At 46.3% G+C, this 10,498-nt stretch overlaps 1 protein-coding gene across 3 annotated transcripts in view; it reads right to left on the minus strand.

The window, feature by feature from the left end:
* Nucleotides 1–2,196: 2,196 nt before the first annotated feature.
* Nucleotides 2,197–10,498, minus strand: part of LOC124707228 (uncharacterized protein YfhR-like) — a 39,326-nt gene continuing 31,024 nt past the window's right edge. The window contains exons 1-7 of one of the 3 annotated variants that reach the window (XM_047238891.1): nt 5,321–5,423; nt 4,426–4,539; nt 4,208–4,290; nt 3,796–3,917; nt 3,262–3,426; nt 2,709–2,802; nt 2,197–2,622 (exon numbers count right to left, since the gene is read on the minus strand). In XM_047238891.1, coding sequence (XP_047094847.1) covers nt 2,415–2,622; nt 2,709–2,802; nt 3,262–3,426; nt 3,796–3,917; nt 4,208–4,290; nt 4,426–4,440 — 687 coding nt within the window. In that variant the 5' untranslated portion in view covers nt 4,441–4,539; nt 5,321–5,423 and the 3' untranslated portion in view covers nt 2,197–2,414. Of the gene's footprint in view, nt 2,623–2,708; nt 2,803–3,261; nt 3,427–3,795; nt 3,918–4,207; nt 4,291–4,425; nt 4,540–4,743; nt 4,773–5,320; nt 5,424–10,498 lie in introns of those variants that run through there. The other 2 variants (XM_047238893.1, XM_047238892.1) reach the window with 2 other exon arrangements.

Genomic DNA, 10,498 nt, shown 5'->3' on the forward strand with positions numbered 1-10,498 from the left:
ACATGATCGCTCGGCATGTTGTCTCATGATATTAAACCACTAGCTTTAGAGAACAGAGTGCGGGTGCATTTTCCACGGCCTGTAGCAGGATTTCAAGTTGGCCCGTGGACCTCATAAATCCCATGACATATAAATTCTTGAGATTGTTATATGCTGAAATCCTGGAAGGCTTCTGAGAGGATGCTGTCTATTATGAGGAACGGTGAAACTACCAAACTGCAGCAGATAGGGCAAACAAAATGATGAGTAGATTTATCATCTGCTAACAATGATAATGACTACCCGCAAAAAAAAACAATGATAATGATGACTTATAAACAAAGCTTTATCTGGCAGCAATTTAGCTATTGGGTAGTTTAGTTAATAAAATTCAATGATTGAATGTGAGCAACAAAACTGTTTATGATTGCTTGCTTAACCATTGAAAAGGCCAGAGAGAAATGCAGACATACATGTTTCTGAAGCAGACCATCATGTTTTTTTTACCAGAAGCATAAATTTGAGGCTCAACAAAATTTGAAACGAATAATGATAGAATATTGAAAGTCTGAATATAACACACATATGAAATAGATGACGGCTACTAGCAAAGTAAGGTACGGTGAACATGAGGTTCTTACATTCAACTCAAGCTTTTTAGTAAGTGCAACAGCTCTAAAATAAGAGGCTAAAGAGAGAATGTTGCCAGCATCTTCATCAACGATAATTAAACCCAGCTGCAAGTACTTCAGCTGGGGAAACTTGTTCTCTAGCAACCCAGGCGTGTGTAGGTTAGAGCATCTCTAGCAGAGCCCGTAAACTCGTGAACTGAAAAATGCGAGTTCAGTTCACCGAACTCGTGTTTACGGGTCGGAAAATCGTTGTCACATATTAGAATCCGTAAAAGTGGAACTGAAAAATAGAATTTGAAATGTCGCGGGTAAATTAAGCGATGATCATGTATATAGATGAATTGATGCTCCGATTGAGCATCAAAACTTACATAGTTCGAGAAATTAAACCTATAATACTTGTACACCCGCGATCGCTACTTAGTTAAGCAAAATGCAGCCTATAAATAGTGGCCTATGAGCGCGGCGGTGCCGGTGGCGGCGCAGCGTGTCGGCGGCAGACGGTGTCGACGCTATCGTGGAGGAGCTTCACTCCTCGTCGGCGTCAAGCTCGACTATTTCGAGCTTCACGCGGCGGACGCGGGCCTCGCGACGGGCCGCCTCGTATTCTCGGACCTGGCGGACGGCATCCGCCTCCTCCCGGCGGAAACGAGCGCGGGCCTCCGCCTCGCTGACGGCCTTGGTCTGCGCGAGGACGGCCTCCTCCTCGTCGCTGCCGTGGACGAAGTCTCCGGCGGAGATGGTGGGCGACCGCGCGGGGACGAGGTCCTCGTCGTCGATGCTGTCCGTGACGGGGAGCCGCGGTGCGGGGCTAGAGCCGTCGGACGAGGAGCCCTCGCCGTTGTTGTCGTACCTGGCGAGCTTCCCTGGAGGCGTGAGTCCCTAGTTCGTCCACCGGCGGGCACTGCGCTTGCGCGCGCCCTCCGACTTGTTCCATTTGCGCCGCTCCACCTCGGTGCGGAACATGGGCGGATGCGGCGGCGAGTCGCCGCCGCCCAATCCAGCGCCACAGCCTTGGGAGCCGCCACAGGACGCCATCGCGCCAACGAGGAGGGTGGATCGGTGGCTCGGCTCTGCTGGATTGCTCGCTGGAAAAGGGTATTGGCGGCGGCGGAGGGGAGTAGGGTTTGAAAACCGAACTCCCTCCACGAACCCTTTTAATACGGGGCGACCTCTCAATTTCTCGGGGCCCGAACTCGTTATACGAGCCAGGCCGTGAGTTTGGGCTCCGTTCTGGCCTCTGGCCCAGTTTTGGCCCGAACCCCTATTCTCGCCAGAATTTACAGTTTCATCCGTGAGTTCGGGCTCTGCTAGAGATGCTCTTACAATAAAAAATATACAAGATGAAAACTCAAATAATGACACAACAGATGGGACATCAAACCTTCATTGCAGTAGTAGCTAACAGTTGGAAATGCAGTGGGTAATGTAGTGAGAGCATGCTCCAGAATTATGAATCCATTAAGATGAAGGTGCACATCTTTCAGCTCTTGCTATTGACCGAGGTCAATAGGATGCCACTTCCCTCTGTACACGAAAGTTTTGAGCTTCTTGGTATTACGTCAAAGTATGCAATATGCAAGTGCAGCAGGTAAGGCAGGATCCTTTCACCTCAGCGATCGGCTTTACACAGCCATGAGCCAACAACTTCACGATAACTAGCATATCCCTCTGATTGTATTTTAGATACAATAATTGGATCTAACAAGTTTCTCCATTCAGAAGATATAAGCACACCAATTGTATACAAACCGGCCCTGCAGGTCCTGGCGGATTGGAGACTACTCCGTAATGGTCAAACATCTATAGCTTTGAACACAAGGACGCCGAGGTTTGAGAGCGGGGCTTGATGAAATCCAGCACGAGTGAAGTCAGCTCTCGCTCGTGGTCTGTGTACCGATGATTCGCTCCTGCGACTATGTGCAGCTTGTGGTTTGGGATGTTCGCAGCGAACATCAGGGCGTCTCCTGCTGGGACCGTTTCATCTTTCAAGCCATGGACTGTGAGAACCCTGCAGTTTGGTGCATATTTTCCTTAAGGCTCAGGCTGTCTATGCCAGTTGATTCAGTCAGGTGTAAGAAAGTACTGGCTTAGAACCTGCAGTCTTTGCTGATGGAGCGACTCGAAAGGAGGGTGTCAGTGCTCAGCCGATCTCGTAGACTTTCATCTGTCACCCGGTACTCAAATTCCCCTGCATAAGTGCATAATAGCGAAAATGTTGCAGTAAGGTAAACATAGCATGGACTGTCATCTGCAAAATAAATCTTCAGTTACAATATTTTGCAGATTTAGTCTATGGACATAAGCAGAGACACAGAATAATTATCCAACCTCTGGTTCACATAAGCATGATGGTGCTTACAAGTAACTGGCTAAGCCGCACAATTTGGTGCATAAATTAATATGGGTACCAAGGAGAAATAAAGGATTATCTTGGTAATATCTTGATCATGCTAATTGGTTTCACCAGGTAAAACATGTCTGCAGATACACTACCAGAATCAACACACTATTTTACTTGGAAACCTTGGTTAAATTTCATTGATTCATATACATGACATAGGCTCAAGATTTGTAGTTAATTTAACAAAATAATGTCATGGGAGGCTTAACGAAACAAAATGCCATATCAAGTGTAGTAAACTTGCACCTTTTTTATTCCTGACGTCTATGTATCCATCTTTCTTTATTCTCTGCATGAAGTTCTTCCCCAGTCGCCCATCGATACCTTTCTCTAAAGCAAAGCGGCCAGAGACATTCACAATGGTGGTAACATCATGGTACATTGAAGCATATAAAAGCACAGCATTTCCTCCTAAAAGCAAGAAATAGAAGGCATGAAGTATAGAAAATTAGAAAGTAAACTTTCTAAAGTAACATACATGAAAAGGCATGGAAAGCACATACATTTACAGGAGAAAGACATGATATCAGCATAAAATACATGATACATTAAATAGTAAGTAATTACTTCCATTTATTCATGAATAAGTTGTAGAAGTCCTTCCACAGGGCAGCAAACACGGGAGACAGTAAACCAAGTATGAGTATGTACGAACTATTGATGTCAAATATGTATGTTAATGGGACTATCGCTATTGTTCAGTATGTACACACAGGAATACAGCAAAAAAGCTTGATATGTATATAAACACCATTTTCATATGACCGAAGGGTTACCTGCCTTTGCTATGACCAACAAGGGCAATTATGTCATACTTCTGTTCTGCGAAGTAAGATACTACAGAGCGCAAGTCATCTGCCTCTTTTCGGTAGTTTCCGTATTGGAATACGCCCTCGCTTTCCCTGTGAGAGAGATAACGAGCACCTAATTCAACAACGGTACATAAATCGAATGTAGCAGCCAGCAAGAAAATACTCAAGGTACATTGTTATATGAATAAAAATTGATGTGAACAATTATGGGGGTGTTGCTACCCGCTACGGCGCTACTTGCTGAAGAAGTACAAGATGCATGAAGATGCCTATATCCCTAGCTCAGAAACATTTTAATTCAATGCCAAAAGTAAGAGTCTGCATCATGAGTGCTATGATGCTACGCCATAGCTACTACAAGTTTGTCACAAGAAGCTTACCCATTTCCAGCAAAATCAAACCGAAAAACATTAATTCCTTCGCTTGCTAGTGCAGAGGCAAGGTCGACCAAGATACTGTCCTCCTGCAAGCCATTAAAGAGTAAGACAGTCCTATCAAGATGGAAACCAAAAATAGTGAAAAGTAAGAATCTTAGACAGCTAAAGTTGATACCTGATTAAATATATGAAAGACTTTAATATAAATGGTACAGACTTGCCTTTGTAGAATCCATGACAGAGGATCACAAGTTCCTTCGAACATGCTTCATGTAATAAACCAACAAGCTTCTCCCCAAGTTTGTTCAAAATGAGAACTCTTTGTCCACAAACAGCTGTAAACCATACACCATGTTCCAAGTACACATCAAATTCAGAATACAAAACATAGTCGGCAAATATGATACTATATCACAAAGTATAAGTCGATGTCTTTGACAGTGAAATAGCAAGGCAATCAGATGCATATGATCCTTATCATGATTGTCAGTAGATAATCTGAAAAAAAAATCTGTTATAGGTGGTCAACTAAGACGCACATGTGCATGTCTGGCAACAAATATTGATGCTCTTCAGCAAACTAGTGACACAAATGTTCAACTGCGTAAACTCCAACTTGGCGAGCTACAGCCTACTAAAGCTCCTGTAAGGGCATCTCCTCGGCGATCATGCTCACGGCTTGGTGGCTATGGAAGCGGCGCAATGCTATCATCTTCGATGGCCGCGGCCTGACCTTCACGGCTTGGTCGACACGATAAAGGCGGATGCCAAATCGTGGGCGACAGCGGGGGCTCGGGGCTTGCGGCACTGCTCCCCACAGCTTAGTGTGTAGTGTGTCGTGTTGTACTCAGGTGCTACTGTCTAAAACCTAGACACCTGACCAAATTACCACATAGACGTTCGGATGCTAGCGAAGACAGCAAAAACAATGTATCCACATAAATTCGAAAAGGTAAAATTAATCACCTAAACTCCGAATTTCGGACTAGGCGTGTGGAATTTCCGGATCTTATTCTACACCGGTCCGGGTCGAAAGAAGCCTAGCTACTGTGACCAATACAGGAAGGATCCACCCGAAACCCTATTCAGAGAGAGAGAGAGGAGAGCGATTTGCACCTGGGCACTGCGGGGATTTCTCCGGAGGCATGGATAGGCAGGGGACGGCGGGCGACGGCGAGAGACACAGCCGGAGACCGGAGTCAAGCTGGACCGCGCTGAGCTTGCTTGCTTCACTCCGTGCAGTGCCGCGGTGGGCTTTGAATGGGCCTCCTTGCTTCCACACGGCCCAGCTGCTTTTGTCTGAACGACATTTTTCTTCGGACAGTGCTGGGCGTCCCTAGGGGAGTAGGGGACCCAGCCCGGGTCCCAGTGCTGACCATTTTTTTTACTTTAAAATTTTGCATTTGCTCCATGTTGCAAAAAAAATAGCCGTTTTTTTTTTCTTTAGTGTAGCTAAAAATGGGTCGCCCATGAAATGAAAGAAAAAGTCAGAGACCTCGCCGGAGACCTCGTAGCAAAATTTGTTTTCTTGTGCTATTGTAGCAAAATCGATCGTGTTGGAGACGTCTACAAAGATTTTACCGGAGGTTCCGTAGCTAATATATTGTGTAATTGTAGCAAAATAATGGAAAATTTGCAGCAAAAAATTATTTGTATGTTGAGACCTCCTCAGGGACGGAGACTGGTAGTAGAAACATCATTCTTTTGTAGAAACATTGCACAATGGTTGTAGCAAACAATTTATAGTATTTTAACATCTGAAAGTTCAGAGATAGTAAACCTAGAGGGAGGGTGAATAGGTTTCTACAACTTTTAGTTCTTTCTTTGCAAGATTAGGCTTTGCGGAATATAAAGGTGAGCTTAATGCAAACTAGGTGAGACAACCTATCTGAAGATACAAGTAACTCAAGCACGAAGGCTCTCACAGGAAATTATATCACAAGTAATGAGTTCGGTTAGAGATAACCGATATTATATTACAAGTAAGGAGTTCGGTTAGAGATAACCGATAGCACGCGGAGACGAGGGTTTATTCACGTGTTCCCTTCCTTTGCAAGAAGGTACGTCACGTTTGGAGGGGTGGAGGCCCCACGAAGGATTCCCCAATGCCACGAAGGCTCACCCTATTCACCGGAGCTTATCCCACGAAGGAATAGCTCACTCACTTGTGGTAGACTTTGAGGTAGCCTCCAAACCTTCACAATCTTGTCAGGAGCAAATCCACAGCCCGGATGGTTCCGGACCTCTCTTGCCCACCTAGGATTTCCAAAGAACCCTAGAGAGCAAGTATCTTGATGAATACAAGGGAAACAAGATTTGGCTTGGTAGAACGGTAGATCGGGGCCTCCTCTATCTTTTCCCCGGAGGGATTTGAGTTTGGGTGGAGGAGGAGGGAGATCTGAGGCTTTTGGTGTTTCTAGCAATGGAGTATGTGAGAGAGAGCTCAAGAACAGCTTGTAGTGTAGTGCCTAACTGTCCAGAGGTAGGAGAAGGGGTTTTTATAGTGTCACTTGAAATCTGGTCGTTGCAACTTGACACCTCAGCATTTTCTTCGAGGAACCCGGTCAACCGGGCCTGGGATCGGGCAGTCCGGCGCAGGGGTCGGTCAGACCGGACCTGGGACCGGACCGGCCGGTCCAAACCGGAGCTGAGGCCGGGTCTTGACCGGGGCGGGATTTGTCGCGCAGTACATGCCTCCAGATGTCACCAGGGCAGGACCCGATTGGCGCCGGGGAGCCCCGGTCCACAGCCCGGTCCGACCAGGTGCATGACCGGACCAGGACGGTCTAGACCGGGCCATGACCGGGAGGCCTCTTTGTCTTACACTACATGCCCCGGTTGGCACCAGTCCAGGAGCCGGTCGCCGTCAGGATGGCCGTTGCCATGGCCGGTCTGGCCGGGCCTATGACCGGCCAGGTGCTGAAGAAACCTTCTTCATTTTTGTCGAAGTGGGGGGGTCTCCCTTTACCTTCTTGTTCCATTGATACATCATTATGCCTATTTGGTTAATACCTGGGAATAATCTCATAGACATGTATTAGACCAAATACTCTAGCACGGTGTCATTGTTACCAAAATAATGGATAAGGGTAAAATACCCTTACAATCTCCCCCTTTTTGGTATACGATGACAAACCGAGCTAGAGTTTATGATAAGCTTAAACTTTGATTCCATATAAGATATTAAGACAACTCCCCCATAATGTGTGCACTTGGAGAATTTGCGTTTGAATGCAAAGTGCACCATGGAATATGAGAAGCTCCCCCAATATCTTTAGGAAACAAGCATGGTTCCTAGCATAGAGATTAAGCATACATGTACTTGTCCATACACGAATTATTCAAAGAAGCAAATGGTTCTTGAAGTGAAAAAGCAAGCAAATAAGCACAAGCCAAATAAGAAGCAAATAAAGTATCAAACATGGCTTGTGCAACCAGGGAACCCCGTGATCCTAGACTCTACTCTCTTCTCCCCCTTTGGCATCGGAACACCAAAAAGGCGAAGAAAAGAGTAGGGATGCTAGCGCTCCCATCAATAGAACTCTGTCCTAGTGGGTGAGAGCCGCCATCATCATCCTCATCCTCATCACCATCGTCATCATCATCATCATCTTCCTTGTCTTCATCATCTTCTCCATATCCAGCAATATCAGGATCCGGAGCATATCTAGGAGGAAGACCACCATGAGCATACATGGAGAGATCAAAGTTTTGGAGCATCTCATCATCAATGGGAGGCATCTCCCAAGTGGGTGCAACCACAGGCTACATCTCAGGTCCAGGAGGAGGAACAGGGGTATTTCTTGCAGCCATGAACTCATTCTGGCGCCTCCTATTCTCCTGGTTCAAGGCAAGGCTTTGATGGGCAACATCATTGGTATTCTTGCACATCCGCCACAGGCTGGTCAAGAAGCGAGAGGCACCGCGCTTGGGGCGCCTAGAGTAGCTGGAGCTTGCAGGGTCATGCCTTTCCTTGGACCAGCGCTCAGAAGGCATCATGGCTGGGACTTCCGGTCTATCTCCTTGTTTAGGCATCTTGAAAGGTTCCATCTTGATCATTTGATCTTTCTTATTATGGGGAGATGGCACAACCTTATTGATGAGCTGTTGAATGTACTGAGCATAATTTGAAGTCATCCTGTCCCGAACAGAGCGCCTCAGTTCACAGTAGAGGAGATCACAGCCTTCAATAGTCTTCACATTTTCAGGACAGCAGTAGTGCATCAGATTAAGGTGGTAGGCACGTCATTCACTTGTATCTCCTGACTTGCTGATGAGATTCTCATGGAATAGGTTGGCAAGCACAAGATAGGAGTAGTACATTCCGGAGATAGTGGGAGGACCAGCTGTGGGTTCCTGAGGATAGCAGAAAGAAATGTCCCCATGAGAGAACTTCTCTTGAGAGTGAATCTTGAAACCATGAGCACGGCCACCACCAAACCCCATGGCTTCACAGAAGTCAAGGTAGTTGCAAGTGTACTTTTCTTGTCCTGTCATCCAAGTCATTGTGCGAGCGGGATCATCATGAAAGTACACGGTGCAGTGGAATTCCCGCACAAGGATTGGGCAATAGTACCCAACACCTTTTCCATCACTAGGCTTCAAGCACATAAGATCAAACAGCCCCATCCTTTGCAAGGTATCAACCACAAAGCGGTACTTGGTGGCTTGATGCATAGTAAGAACTTCCTTGTTGATGGCCTTGGGCATCACAATGACACCATTCTTCATACACTCTTGAGAGTTGTAAAAATCATCCCACATGGCCAGTTGGGTGTTGGTCCAGAATATCCTGTCTCCATGAGTGTAAGTCCGGTCCGCAAACCGATAGGGGTTCTCCTCTCCGAGTCTTCTCCAATCAGCAACATGCGATGTGTGCGGTGACCCAGCATACCACTGCATGTTGTAGTATACAAGTCGTTGATATGATCTTTGCGAAGGGACTTCTTCACAATTTGCCATATCCCTCAGAGTGGTACAACAGAAACATTGCAGGTCATAACACTCCATACTTTATTACAAACATAGTCTTAACAAGTTGGTATTCTCACAGGTCCTATGAGAACACCCTAAGATACTACTTAAGTACGATTACAACTCATAACAAATATAAAGAGAGCTCAACAACTTATTTAGGTAAATTCTACGTTGCTCGGCTCTATGATGCTAGGGTATGTCACTACTCCTCCACCTCCGTGTCATCTGGTCCGTAGACTATCCCATAGTCTACGCCTTCCACTCCGCCGGTAAGATCAGGTTCTTCGTAGACCAGCTCGTAACTTCCTTCCGGTGCTCCATCGTTGATGGCCTCCACTTCCGGATCACGGTCTAGCAAGGGTGTCAAAAGAAAGTGAGTACGAGAGGTACTCAGCAAGTTCTAAAAGAGTAAAAAGGTGTTTGATGCACTAGCTACGACCATTGATCAGGAAATCGCAGGTCAATGCATGTTTTGAAAACATTTCTTCAAAAGGTTGCTTTTATTATGAAAACTATGCCCGTCAGTCTTCACAAGTTGACTAGAACTTCGTGGAGTTCCTTTCCTGCCGCGTTCGCAGTTCCCTTCCCGGAACAGGGAGTGACAGCCACAATTTGATACACTCTGCGAGAGGTGCGTTACTTTTCCCACAAGAGATCTCACCCTTTTTGCCATCCACAAGGACTTGCCCCCGTTCACACTTCCTTTGGTGTGAGGCCAGGTATAAAGATCCAAGCCCACACCGCCTTCTCCGCGACTGCAAACCCACCCTTTTGTCCAACCGTACACCCCCAGTAGACTTCTCCCGATAATACGGCTTTACTCACGGTGTACTCCGGACAATCCTTCATAGATCGTAGAGCCATCATCACTAATGGATGGGGATTTAAAAGGCTATCCCAACCTACGGCAGTGCCTCCAACACCCCGCCGGCTCTACCAATCCGTTGGCGTGCAGAAGGGAAAAGATACGGCTGGCTTCCCCAGAGCCATTATAGATCTCATGGTCAACGCGGTTTGTACGGCGCTAGAATCACTAGACGGCATTGGTAATTAATCCTAGAGTGATATAACCCATTGCAATGGAACCTCCACCATATCAACACATACCATGGTTCCATTGCCATCCACATAGTCATATTCATAGTTGGAAAGTAACATTTCATTTGCGATGCAGGAGTGATAAGTATATAGCTTTGCATTAAAGTAATAGAAAATACTCAAGTTGGTATGAGCAAGGGTGAACTTGCCTGTGGGCTGCGAGATAGTGCAGTTCAATGCGGTTGATGGAACCCGGACCTCGGGTTCGTAAGGGTGAAC

The sequence above is a fragment of the Lolium rigidum genome, chromosome 4 (genome assembly GCF_022539505.1).
Source record: "Lolium rigidum isolate FL_2022 chromosome 4, APGP_CSIRO_Lrig_0.1, whole genome shotgun sequence".
NCBI lineage: Eukaryota > Viridiplantae > Streptophyta > Magnoliopsida > Poales > Poaceae > Lolium > Lolium rigidum.